Here is a 14,090-nt window from a genome sequence, read left to right as displayed (position 1 = left end):
TGATGTAGATCAAAGGTAAACATATTTCACTGTTAAGTGAGTGAGTGTCTATGCAAACAGAGGGAAAGTGATTCCTGCACTCCTTGTCTCCAGCACCTTCGGGGCATTACAAGCCATAACAAGTAGGCTACCTACTCCTTTATATCACTTGTAGCTATGTATATTCCGCCCACACACATTTCAGCTAGGTATACAAGCTCAATAACATCAGTGCTCAGTTTTCAAATAATTTCCTTGTGTTGCTAATCAATTTTTTATTCATCTGTTTAGTTTTCTATTTTGTTACCAACTCTAGAGGCACAACAAATGATTTCTTAAGCTTTTATTCTTGTTTACAAGTCTATTTTTATCTATTTTCCTTAATCTTTTGTCATAGAAAAGCGAATATTTTAGAGGTTTGGCCAAACAAAAACAAACCTCTAAGCGTTTTAGCACTTAGTTTAGTTGAATTGTTAATTAAGGATGTAACAGATTATCCATAATAATCATTACTTGTAGTCCTTTTCTCCCGTTATATCTTGTTTTTGTTATATAGTTTTATTCTATGTGTAGGCTGAATGGCCCAAGACAGGGGAAAACTGATAAGAAAGACAAATATGATCTAATATGATGCAGAAAATCTTAAATATGTGCACAACTACAGGCACTCAGTGGCATGAAGGATGCAAAATGTCCTGGAGTGGCAACTTACTTTGCAGGAAAAACTATAGACCAGAAGGCTAAAGGTGGAGTCACTCATTGTGGTCCCAGTGATGTCTTTGTCTGTGGTGCAGCGTTTGCAGTGGGGAAATTTAATCACACTCATCTCGCTGGAAGACCAAACACATGAGTTCAATGAGGGTGAATCATGAGCCAGAGCATCTCGTCTGTAATAATAACCTCCAGCTTTGCCTTAGTCTTTATCTCATACTGAAAGAGGAAAAGGTGATGGTAGAAAACCTTTATGAAGCCCCAAAATTGTCTACATGCTCCTTAACCCCTTTAGATGTTTAAACTAATCCTGCCTTTCCACAGTGCCTGAATGCCAAAGTAAAAACATGTAGGTACGACCCCTCTGGGGTCATTAATTTGCACGGCTTTTTAGTTAGATCTGGGACCAGTGAGTAGAAGCCAGAGAAAACACCCCCTCCCAGTAGGAAAACAAAATCTACACCACAGAGGAGATTAAAACTAAGCACCTCAGCTGGAGATTGAAGTGGAGATGTAATTAATTAGAGGACATATTTAATTATAACAGTCCAGAAGTTTTTGTACCACATGCAAAAGTAATATAATAATAAATTCAGTTTAAACTGTTTATGAAGGTATTAAGTCTGCCACCTTCTGGCCAAATGTTTCCCACCTCTATGTTAAGTACAAAAGTAAACACTTGGTGTGCATGCAGATCACGAGCTAAGCATGTCTCAGCAAACTGTGTAACACGTTTGCAGGGATGTGGAAAGGGTATGTTGTTGAGGTGAGCTCAAGAACAAATCTATTTTTGTTCCTTTTAATTTTAAATGTGAAAAAAAAGTTAAATTAAGTTTATTTATACTTCCCCGCAATCACAGTGTGCACCAGAGGGTTGCTCAGCCTGCGCAGCATTTAACACTTTCTGTACTTGGATGCCTGATTCACAAAGGGAAAAACGCCACATTAAAAAAAATGACTGTCTATAATAGTCATGTGTTGAGGAGTCATCGCCTAAGAGGGCTGACTGGGATTAAACCCACAGAAGAGCCCCATCTAGTGCATAAGCTCCCCTGAACTTTAGAAGCTCCCTCATGGTGTAAACATGAGATGACGAATGCGGATGCATTAGGGAAATGAGCATTAGTGGAGGACGGGCTTGGAGTGACGACCAAACGGTGAAATATGAGACTGGATTGTGTCCGAAGCAGCCACTGGAAGGTGGAGCTGTAGTCACATAGTGCAGATGGGTGTGAAAGAGCAAAGAGTTAAATTCTTTCATTTAAGCAAAAAGATAACATCTTTTTTCTATGTTACATTGCTCAGCTGTTAGAAATTGCTAATAATGGATTCAAGCCAGAGATTCATATCATCAGTACAGCTCAACACATGGTGTAATTGAGGGTGACTTTTTAGTCTGCCAGATAATTATTACTTTAATTTTCTTTAAGCAACGTGGCGCCAACTTATTCTGTTTGAGTTTTAAATAAATGGACACAAAACTCGGTCCAGATGTTTTCTATCTAACCGATATAGAGGTAATAATTACAGGAATAGACACTTGACTTTAAAAAGTGCGCTGGATGAATACCCAAAATTACCCTTTCATAAAAAAAGAGATGTGAATATACAAAGTTAGCCTCCAGTGTTCTCCTGTCTTTGGGCCCCTCTGGCACTTGGTCCTCTCTCTTCCCTGTTCTCTCTTGCTCTCTCTTCCAGCCAAGCTCCAAACATGCAGTAGTCTTACATCAAATATATCAAACAGATGAAAAGGGAAAGTATAGGCCTGCCAAGACACATTCATTTCTGCTGTTAGGCTGGGAAGGAGAATTTTTGTGAGTTTAAAAAAGAAGGTGTTGTGCTGAATTTAAATCCACAGAATTAAATTGTGCATGAAGCATGCACTGCCTACCTGATATTATCATAACCTGTATATAAAAGGAAGACGTGTCATCATGATGTCACATATTCATTTCTGGAGTCTAGATTTTAAAGCCTAAATGTTTGTTTTTTGGTCTGAGAAGTGTCCAAATTTGGTGAGATCCACTTGTGTCAAAGTGAGATATGGGGGTAAAATAGGGTATTTTAATGTGGCATTCTACAGTGATTGATTCACTTTTGGAGCTAGCTTCAAGTGGCCTTGGAGGAACTGCTGGCACTTTAACCCTATCAGCCAGCATGCATGTCTGGTGCCGTCTGGTAGTTAGTTTCTTGATTTCAATGCAAACATAGGCAATGTTTTAGTACAAGTAAAAGGAAAACTGAGAGTGTGAAAGGAGTCATTTTCGTAATTAGCCAACATGGAAAGCTCATTGTTCAGCAGCTACCCTGAGATTTACTGCTTTGGTTCAACACTATTGTTGAACCCTACTTGTAGAGCACTTGGTAGCTAGATAGTGAAGCCAGTGTAGCTTTAATCAAATAAAGAGGCAGATATTTATCCAATGATATAGTATGTACCTTAAACTGAGACTTTAAAAATGATTAAGCTGATATTGTGAGCTCTAAGTGTAAAGACATAACAACTAGTTTCAGATTGTGGAAGGTTTTTCATGCAGACAAAAGAGAGTTTTGGGAAGCTGCCATTTTCCTTGGATTTTCCATTTAGCTCAACAGAGAGATGGCCCCAAACATCAGCTTTTTATCGAAATCACAGAAGAAGTTTGTGATCTTTGCAAAGCAGGAAAACAACTGATTTGAAGGAATCAAGGAAAAAAGACACGACAAAAAATGTTTTGTCTTTACATATTAGATGGTGGAAAAAAAGGGTGTATATATAATGCAGCTTACAAAGGTTTTAAAGAACATCAACTATGATGGGTTAGTAAAGTAGGAGTGACCCTAACTCGGCTGGCTCTTTCTTTTTTTCACCTGCTCTTGCCTTTAAGCCCAGTCTGATCCTAAGTGCAAACTTCAGACTGGGTCTTCCTCTCCTCTGTGTCGCCTAAAACTTTCTTCTCAGAGTTCTCATATTGGTAGCAGCTGTGGTTGCTGGCTGAGTGCAAGCTGTGGGAGGCTGTGGCCGGCCAGCAGGGAGGAGCTCCAACATCTGGAAAAGAAGAAAATCTGGCTGAAGCACAGAAACGAGAGCCTGGTAACATGACTACTCGCTGAGCCAAGCCTGCTGCTACAGTGTTTGCAAGTTTGCTGTCTGCTTTATGCAAATGCTTTTTCTTTTTTTTTTAAAGGTGGTTGTGTCGCTGGACTGCCAGTCAATCACAGCAGCACTCATTTAATGGTGTAGATCTGCAGAGTAGTCAAAGCAGTGGAAAGAATGGACTGCTTTTGTTAAAATTTGACCCTCTGGGCCTCTCCTGGTGCAAGAGCATGTCTAAACATGTGGGAGCCGTCTGTGAGAGGAAAAAAGAGAAAGGGGGTTGAGGTGGTGCTTGTGCTGGTCAAGAAAACCTAAAATTTCTCCTATGATCTGCCCACTTTAGGTCACATAATTTTCTTTTCAGAATGTGGTTGTATTTTTAGTGAAAACTGAGAGGAAACAACCCCTTTAGTTTTTGTTCTCTGTTATTTACTTTTTGGACTTACATACGAACAAACTTTTACTTGTGATAAGTTGAAAGTAGGTGTAAATTATTAGAATTGCGTGAACTGTAAAACGTCCAAATAAAGTAATCTGTATCGGCGCGATCGTGGCTCAAGAGTTGGGAGTTCGCCTTGTAATCGGAAGGTTGCCGGTTCGAGCCTGGCTTGGACAGTCTCGGTCGTTGTGTCCTTGGGCAAGACACTTCACCCGTTGCCTACTGGTGGTGGTCAGAGGGCCCGGTGGCGCCAGTGTCCGGCAGCCTCGCCTCTGTCAGTGCGCCCCAGGGCAGCTGTGGCTACAATGTAGCTTGGCATCACCAGTGTGTGAATGGGTGGATGACTGGATATGTAAAGCGCTTTGGGGTCCTTAGGGACTAGTAAAGCGCTATATAAATACAGGCCATTTACCATTTATTGGTATTAAAGAAGACGAGAACACCAACTCTAGTTTCAGGTTGGGTTAGAGATCTAACCATGCGTAGGCAGCACTAACTGAGATTTTCATTGCAGGAGAACCTGGAGGTCCCGAGAGAAACCTGCACTAACACAGGGAGAATATGCAACTTCACACAGAAAATTCTGAACCTACAACCCTCCTCTGTGATCTACAGCTTGTGTTTTGCAGGTGTAATGTTACAAAGGCTGCCAGTTTAGCATTAATAGTAAGAAAAGAAAGTATAGCATAGGTTGATGGACATTTAATTACTTTTGCAGGTCATGTGGTATAGTTTAGGTTCATGTAAATTAGGTCATGTTGGACAAAATAATGAAGGGGACATAAACATGTTTCAGTCCAGTGGTTTTTGTCATTCAAAACAACAATGTACACTGTTGGAAGAGTCTTTCTCTGGGAACCTTGAGCTGCATCCAGTAGTTCAGCCTGGTCCAAATTAATGGACAGGCCAGCCATCCGACAGGCTGTCTCCCGTGAAGCCACGTCACTAAAAAAAAAAAAAAAAGGATGAGTAAACTTGATTCCTTAACTGAAAAAAGGGAAAAACTGGATTTAAGTTGGTCTGTGAGTCAGTCAGAACTCAGTGTAGGAAAGTAATAGTTATTTCGGGTGATGTTGTGCACTTTATCATGCCATGGTAATTACAAGTTTTGGTGTACTGAAGTTCCAGCAAGACACAGTCAGTATAATTAGCTCCTCATTCCTTCAATTTAATTTTGGCCCTTTTTATTCTAAAGCATTGTATGAAAGATAGTAAAGCTTGCAGCTTTTTTACTGTAACTTTAACTGCTGTAGGAGCTTATCCAGGGTTTGTAGAGCAGAGGGACTGGAGGCTGACAGGGAGGGAAAGAGGTGCTGGCATACCACCGTCTGCCTGGACAGAGGGGACATTCTTCTCCTCGGATCCCCCCAGTCGTCCTCTACAAACCACAGCTTGTCAACCAATCTGCCCACCGTTTACTAAGGAAATGTTCACTTGCTGCAGGAAGTCTGAGGTTTCCCCTCATATGTTTGATTTCAGCAGTTAAACAAACAAAACGAGGGTTTGGAAGTCAGGTCAGAACAACATAGGTGGGAACTAAACCCACAGGGGCCTTATAATCTCAGTTCACCTGTAAAAGATCTTTAAATAAACAGCAAAAATAATAACCTATTTGACACAACACTATAAAATAATTATTGTTGAAAGATTGATACGATAATTTGTGAAAATCCTGCATCTTTTTTTTATGTGCACACAAAAAAGTACGAATATATACCCATTTCTCATAAAACCATCCCAACCATCCCAGAAATATTGATTTAAATAATATAGCATTGCAGTTTACTTAAAATTGCTTTCAGTATTTGTTAACAGCACAATAACCACAACTGAAAACATCTGTAAGTACTTGATGGATTATTAAATATATTGTTAAGATAATTTGTGATTAGCATATATGAAAACCTTAAAGCCAAACAAGGTGAGAAATGGATGTGTTAGTGTGACAAAATATGATGCAAAATATGATTTTTATGAGTGAACCAGCAGGCTACAGACTTTATTTTAGTATCTGCCGCAGTCATAATGATCATTTCAAACACAAAAAACAACAACAAAAGAATAAAAATCTATTTAAATTTGAGTCTTCATTGCAAGTGGATTATTTCCCTTAATAAAAACAAGACATCCTATCCATCAAATAAGTGAATTCTAATGTAAAAAATTAGGATTCGAGAATTTCAACAAGTGTTGTGTTCTCGTGAGCTTCCCACAATATTTCAGGGTCCTGTTGTACCCTACTTGTGTAGTTCCGTTTTTGTCCTGCAGGGGAAGAAGAGAGCAATTTCACTGCAGTTTCTTCTGAGCCAGCTTTGCCAGTTCTCTGGCTTTCCTTCTCTTCAGCTTCTTCTTGAGGAGGAGCAAGTCAATGTAGATAATGCGGTCCAACACAGCACAGGCACAGAGGAGTCCACCATGCAGAGCACCAGCTATCCCATTGCTGAACACATCTTGGCCTGGAAGACACAGCCACACATGCATACCTCTGTATGAGACGTTACTTGGAAGACAGATTCAAATCGGTGTGTTCTTTCTTCTGAAGCTTCTTAAATAAATGGTAAATGGCCTGTATTTGTATAGTGCTTTACTTAGTCTGTAAGGACCCCAAAGTGCTTCACACTACATTCAGTCATTCACCCATTCACACACACATTCACACACTGGTGATGGCAGCTACATTGTAGCCACAGCTGCCCTGGGGTGAACTGACAGAGGCGAGGCTGCCGGACACTGGCGCCACCGGGCCCTCTGACCACCACCAGTAGGCAACGGGTGAAGTGTCTTGCCCAAGGACACAACGGCCGAGACTGTCAAACCGGCAACCTTCCGATTACAAGACGAACTGCCAACTCTTGAGCCACGATCGCCCCCAATAATATATTCGTCTCTGCTTTGGGACTTTTTTATGATCATGTTTTCATAGCACCATTGTAGTCACCAGCAAAAGGCGACTTATTTGCTGCTAACAGATACAGCGAAAGTAAACTGTCATATTTAAAAGCATTATCTTGTCAATTACTATCCTTCCACCTCCTCTCGAACCTTTCATTTAAACAGGAAAAGGCGCTGAGTGCATGAAAATATAATAAAGGAATTAAAACCCATAAAGTTATCATATACATGATACCAAGAAGGCAAGGACATCAGCATGAAAAATGTCAGTTCCAAGAAAACTGTACATTGTTCACCAAAAGGGACTTATATTGATTAAAAGGGATTAGCCTATCTAAATTTACAAGCTTCTGCAGATAGCTGTAAACACTATACTCAAAAGCCAATTTCCCAGTCCCACAAATAAGATGATGGTTTTCAAGAACCAGATAATCTTGGAACCAAGTGCAGTTATTATGCTTTTTCAAAGAACAGCTCATTATTAAGCCTGAAAAAAAGATAAGCTTAAGAGCATTATATTCTCTATAAAAGTAGTATTTCCTTCAGCTTAAATCAAGTTTTATTATTCAGTTATCTAGAAAACAGCTTGCATTCTGTTATATCGCAGCAACAGTTTAAGATTGGTTAAACTTTGCTGTATGGTAAATCTGTATGCATTTTTGGGGGGGAACTTGAGGACCACGGGTCACTTTTGTGTATAAAGTTGCTCACAGTTGCTCACAGCTCAGTGTTGCTGTTTCTACCTTTCATTTATGAAATTTATTATTTATTTGTGAAACTGAAAAGTGGTCTTAAATTAAAGTCCTGTCAATACTCATAAAGCTAACTATTAAACCAAAAACGCTTGGTTTGATTTCTAGCTGATTCAAAATAATTTGATGATTGGGAATCTATCTACAGTATATACCCTTCCTTTACTCTATCCTAAAACCTAATTGATACGATTTAAATTCTTGCAGATGATTTTTAGCATAAAATCCATATTTTCATACCTGAGATGTACAGGTTCTTGACTGGGGTGTTGCATCTGTTTTTGGCTACGGCCTCAGCATAGAAACGCTCCAGGTTGTGCTCAGCGGAGTACATGGCTCCATGCTGAGCACCCAGGTAGTGCATGTTTGTCAGTGGCGTCGCCACATCCTGGAAAACCAACTGAAAAACACAACACATGCAGATTTAACAAAACCCTTCCTACTTGATGTCAACAAACAAGCATTAATAGTTTGTATACATTACCAATAGCTTTTGATTTGTTTCTTTATTCCTTAAAAGTATATTTTTTATTACATTTAACATACAGCAGAAAAAACAGCAGAATCACATCTAAACATGACGGATCCTACCTTGTCTTTAATTTTAGGGAACACAGTGCAGGCCCAGTCAAAGAGGTTCTTAGCAAATCGCATTTTGTAATTGTAGTATTCATCACCCCTTTTGCGGACAGTAGTGTCTTTCCATTGCTCAAACCATTCATAGTTAACCATGGTGAGTATTGTCATGCAGGATTTTCCTGTAGAAATGAACAGCAAGTCACCACTCTTAATTTGTGTGGACTTTCAGTTCTGTGTTAGATCGTATAAAATATGCCAAAGCTAAATACTTGATGTGCTCGACGTTTAAAATTTTGAGGTCAACATATGTTCATGTAAAAAGCTGAGACCTCAGACTGCCCTCAATGCCCAGTTTTTGACAGTTTTTTTCTTCTCCTGGCTTTCTATAGTATCAAACAGAGAGGATGTCCTTATATAGTCATCGACCCAGCCTATCAGAAGAAGATGGCTTAAAGAAAGGGGGAAGGGCGCTAAAACAGCTTCTTTCAGGCAGAGGGATGGACAGTGTTATTTATTCAAAATCATTCAAATCTTGCAAAGAGTCTTGAGAGTATAGAGCACTTTAATCCTCATTTAAAATATGTTTTGTTAGATCTCATAAATATCCTTTGGAAACTGTAGAAATAGTGAGTAATTGTTATTAATATGTACCAGGATGTCTTATCGTGGCTTCAGGGTCTTTAGAAGATGGCACTGTGATGAAAATCATGGGGATGTTATCAGGTGCTTCCTCTCTGCTCAATCCAAAGTAGTCCTCCATCCTAAAATAAAAAAAATACAAATCATAAATCCCATAAAGAGCAATCTTAACTCCGTTTCAATTAAATTAAGGTTTATTTAGGTAGTACCGGTCATCAACAGTCACCTCACCTGTAGAAAGTCCTAACAATCAAGTGACTCCCTATGAGCAAGCACTAGGCAATAGTGGGAAGGAAAAACTACCTTTTAACAGGGAGAAATCTCCAGCAGAACAAGGCTCAAGCATGGCCGGTTGGGTGGGTAAGGGAAAAAGTAGAAAAGAGGGAAAATAGAGCACACGGAGACTGGACAAAACACAGACAAAGGGAGATGAACATGACTGATCTTCTGCCCTATGTAGCGAACAAGAAAGGACCTTTAACTTAAAAAAAAAAAACATCATAAGCCATATACTGTGTTTATTTAAATAAAATATTTAGCATAATGTTCAGCTATGGTGTTTTTTCTTTGTTCTGAAATAAGATTGTATCTATAAAAATGTGTGAGACTTGAGCAGGAGAGATTTTCTTGTTTATTCTGATACGGCAGCGCCCTCTTGTGGTTGGTTAATGCTGCCTTTCTCTTCTTTGCAATCGGTGCTCTGCAATACTCACGACTTGTCCATATCATTGTCTTTGAACAGCCAGAAATTAGTGGAAACGAGGTCCAGTTCCTCCTTTGTTCCATCAAAGCCAGAGAAGACTAATAATGATCCTCTGCCATGTTTCATCATGTTCAGTCGTTGCTGAATATCTATAATATAGAAGCATTACTTAGACATTATTTATCACCTTGTATCGTCTTCACTTCACTTGCATTTGTCACTCTGGCCAACTTTACCTCAGTTTCAGTAAAGTTTCTCACCTGGTTTGGCTTGTATCTCAGGGGGTAGAAGTTTCTGGAACGTATTGAAGATTCCACAGTTTGAAACCACCACAGGCGCATGAATTTCCACTTCCTCTTGACCTTTCCTCACCTTTACACCTATCTCAAACAAACACACACTATTGACTTGACAATAACTTAACCATACACTGATTTTAAAAATGAGGTGGATTCTGCTCTCACCATAAGCAGCTCCCTCTTCATTAACCAGGATCTGGGAGACGGGAGCTCTCACCAGGCAGTTTCCTCCATATTTCTGAATGGTGCGAATGATGTGGAAAGGAATCTCACTGGCCCCGCCTTTAGGGTAGTACGCTCCTCGTTTGTAGTGATGAATCATGAGGGCATTCATCAGGACACTGGAGTCCTTTGGTGGCACACCTATATACATAAAGAATAAGTGAACTAAATCTGCCGCAAGGGATGAAATTGGCCCTTTTTTACAGGGGCGACAGCAGGAAAGGAAGGGAATTACTGCAAAACAGAATGAGGCACAATATTTGTTATTTTCTTGTTTGATTAATTGCTAGAAGACAAAATTGTAACTGAATTTTTAAAAAGTTGATGAATTGCATACCCCTATTATACAGTACATATTGCGCACAGTAACTTTTTATATTTATCTCAGGGTTTGTAGTCTTATTATTGTGGGCCCCTGATAATATTACAGCCTCTATTTCCCTTACCTAGAAGTCTCACTGCAAATCAATACAAGTTCGGAGTAACCATGTCCACCTCGAGGATTGATGTAAATCATATGCTATGACGCTTTTACTCATTAGATGAGAGATTTTTTTTTGTTTTTTTTAACTGCTCTCGACCATTAAAAAAAGATCTTCTGACAACTGGTGTCCCAACACCTGATTCCAGACACCTTATGATGGTTTTCTCTTTTAACTTGTCCCCAAATATGTACCACATATACAGTATATGATTTCTAAAAACTAATGGGAAACCCAAGCTCCCACCCATCTTCGGGACACATTGGATCTACACTTCTGTGATGTGGCAAGACATTACTGTTGGTATTGATTTAACATAGCAAGGCTTATGTATATGTCTCTCTCTCTTTTTTTGTTTGTTTTCTTTTGTTGTGTGTCTCATGATATGGAACAATTTTCAACTTAACTCAAAATCAAAAGGTTTTTTTTCAGGTTGGAGTTCAGTTGAAATTTTGAGATATCTGACTCAAGATTTTGATATAACAACCTTAAATTTTGACTTCTAGATATCCAAAAGTATTTTATTTTCAGTGGCAAAAATATAAATAAATAACTATATTATATCTTATGTTTTCTGTTATGACGATAACTTTTTGAGTTCATACCATAGAAAAAGTAAGAAAAGATGGTATGGAGATCCTTGTTGCTGGTCAAGGTGTTCACAAAATCTGTTGCACATGTGCCAGAGAGGCGGAAAACTGGAGAGATGAGGTCTGCAATGCCTGACTTCAGCAGGAATAAAGACACCCACTGCGGGATAAGCTTGAGAGTTGCCAGGTAGTGCGTCTTCTTAGCTGAGATCTGTTGAAAAAACAGGGGAATTTGTAAGCATTTTATTTTAAAGCTTCCGACAGTTGAGACTGAAATATGTGTGTAATAAGTGATGAAGTAACAACAGCACCTTCATGATTTTAAAGAACTTGTCAATGGCTTCTGTGTCATCTGGAAACTGCTTCATCAGGTGAGCTTTCATCTCAGTTTTCCCACAGTAGATGGTGTACTCTCGTTTTTCGTTGCCCAGGCCGATTTGAATGGTGTCAAAATGTTGATCGAGCTGGTGAAACTCCAGCTGGCCTTCTGAGATCTGGTCAAAGGCGATACGCAGCAGACTGTTCTCATGGAGCTGGCCAATGTAGTGAAGCCCTGAAGATGAAGGAAGTGAACATTTTTAGATAGAAAAGAATGATTTTTAAGACTGTAGGGTTATGATGGCTGAGCGCATGCCTTTATTTGCTCTTTCTCTGAAAAAGCAGCTGTCACCCTAGACAGACCAAATTATCATCAGCCTATTGCTTTAGTTGTATCATTATTCTTTCTGTGTCAGTTATTTTTTATGTAATTCAAGCTGTTAGCATGAATCTCTAATGATTCTCCAAATGACTGTTCTGGAAAATGTAACAGTTCCTTAAAAAGAGTGATACTTATGTGTCAGTCATAGAAGATTTCTCACCGACATCAAACTCAAAGCCTTTCTCTATGTAAGTGTGGCAGCAGCCTCCGGCCTGGTCATGTTGCTCCAGCACCAGCACTTTCTTTCCTGCTTTGGCCAGTGTGGCTCCAGCCGTCAGACCACCAATACCACTGCCGATGACGATGACATCCAGGTTCTTGGGCACTTTGTCAACGCTGAAACCTGCACAGAAACATACAGATGGTGGTGTTATCATAAACCATCGTTATCATAAAAGTCCATTATAAATTTTATTGTGTCCAAGTGCTGAAACTGGGACGTCAAAATGCATCGTTTGCAACCTGTGTTACATAATACAGGCTGAAGGTTGTGCACTTCTCTTGTCATAAACATTGAACTGGTGCTGGTATCTGTGTTTTCCCATTAGCAATAGCTGTAATCTAATTAAGATAAAGCACACATGGAAAAACAGTCGGTTTATTTAGTGACAGTTTTCTCATCTCTAAGATCACTAAGATAACAGTATCAGCACTTATAATGACTATAGCAAATTCATTTCAGATATCTATATTCATTATCTATGTATTTATTTAATGCATAGATAATGCATTAAATAAAAGGTAAAATCTTTACCTCGTCAGACTGGTGTCACAGAAACCTCTGTTCAATGCAAAGTAAAGGTTTTTAAATTAACAGTAACTTTGCTTAACATAGAAACTGGAATTTTAGTGCACTAAAATACTGTGTGCTTTCATACAGTGCTTTATTCTATATCCTTCTAGCATCCATGTACAATTTAGAATCACCAATTACATTCAGTGGCTTGTTTTTGGACTGTAGGAGGAAACCCACTCCAGCTAGAGCATAAACCAGGAATCTTCTTTATGCGAGGCAACAGTTTGCACCAGTGTTAACGAACGTGCTGCCCCCATGTGGCAATTGTACTTCTTTAAATATATGGTTTATTAATAACAGAATGTGTTTTCATTTTTGTTTAACTGATTTTTAACAGTTGAGCTTTTGAATATTTTTGCTTTTTATAATTTGGCCTAAATGTAAAACTTTTCATACAAAATAGATATAATATAGAACTCTTTATTTGTTAAAAATCATTTTATAAAAAGAGGAGCATAATATAATAATCACACCCTTAAGATGAACTTTTTGAAGAAAGATTTGAATTCGTTCTTCCTGTATGAATGACTCACTGACTTTTTTTTTAAAGTTAGGCCATAATATCTTGAAGTGATATAATAAAAATAAAAACTTGTTTATGTTCCCCTCCCTTTCTAGGCTGGGCTAATTATCCAGGAATTCTGACTATCCAGGAACAACTTTATACTGATGCTACATCCAGCTCTTTTCACCTGCAGTCATTTTACCTTGCTTGATGACTTTGTCGCGCTTCTTCTGATCAAACTCCCGCGGTGCAGGGGGTCTCACTGAGTCGAGCGAGAAGGGGCTCGGTTTCCCAAACAGGTACCAGTATGTGCTACCTGCACATATGAGCAGGCAGACTAAGAAAATCAAGAGCCACATCTCAGAGACTGTCAAATCGCTGATTCTGGATCTCGATCTGCAGCAGGATTGTACACGGCAGCAATTGCAGGTGTGATCTAAACACTCGCCTCCCTGAGGAGGCACCTTTTTATCGTGCTGAATGCCAAAGGTCTGGGGAAAAGGGGGCAAGAGATTGCTATGTAGTGATATATGTGTTATGACAAGCAGTAAAGTGGCGAAAGGCCCATTTTTCCTGTGATAACAGATTACAATAACGATGGTGTGTAATGCTTTTTTTGCTGAGCACTCATTTAGGGCAAAGACAAAAACATCAAAGGAAAATTAGGAACTGGTCTAATTGTTTTGTTGTTGTTGTTTTTTTGAAGAAATTCCTAAAATGTTAAAG

The 14,090-nt window shown here is 39.1% G+C and overlaps 1 protein-coding gene across 1 annotated transcript; it reads right to left on the bottom strand.

The window, feature by feature from the left end:
- Positions 1–6,460: 6,460 nt before the first annotated feature.
- On the bottom strand, positions 6,461–13,723 carry LOC102204553 (putative all-trans-retinol 13,14-reductase). Its single transcript, XM_005725887.1, has 11 exons — positions 13,567–13,723; positions 12,224–12,406; positions 11,675–11,916; positions 11,379–11,574; positions 10,235–10,432; positions 10,031–10,150; positions 9,781–9,919; positions 9,080–9,189; positions 8,441–8,607; positions 8,090–8,249; positions 6,461–6,661 (listed from the first exon to the last, which is right to left on the bottom strand). The coding sequence occupies exons 1-11, from the start codon at positions 13,721–13,723 to the stop codon at positions 6,492–6,494; spliced, it is 1,842 nt and encodes a 613-aa protein (XP_005725944.1). The 3' UTR covers positions 6,461–6,491.
- Between the last annotated feature and the right edge of the window lie 367 nt (positions 13,724–14,090).

This window comes from Pundamilia nyererei, unplaced genomic scaffold, assembly GCF_000239375.1.
Source record: "Pundamilia nyererei isolate P.nyererei 1_Seehausen unplaced genomic scaffold, PunNye1.0 scaffold00017, whole genome shotgun sequence".
NCBI lineage: Eukaryota > Metazoa > Chordata > Actinopteri > Cichliformes > Cichlidae > Pundamilia > Pundamilia nyererei.
The sequence above is the reverse complement of the archived record's forward strand: the minus strand, read 5'-3'. Positions and strand labels throughout refer to the sequence as shown.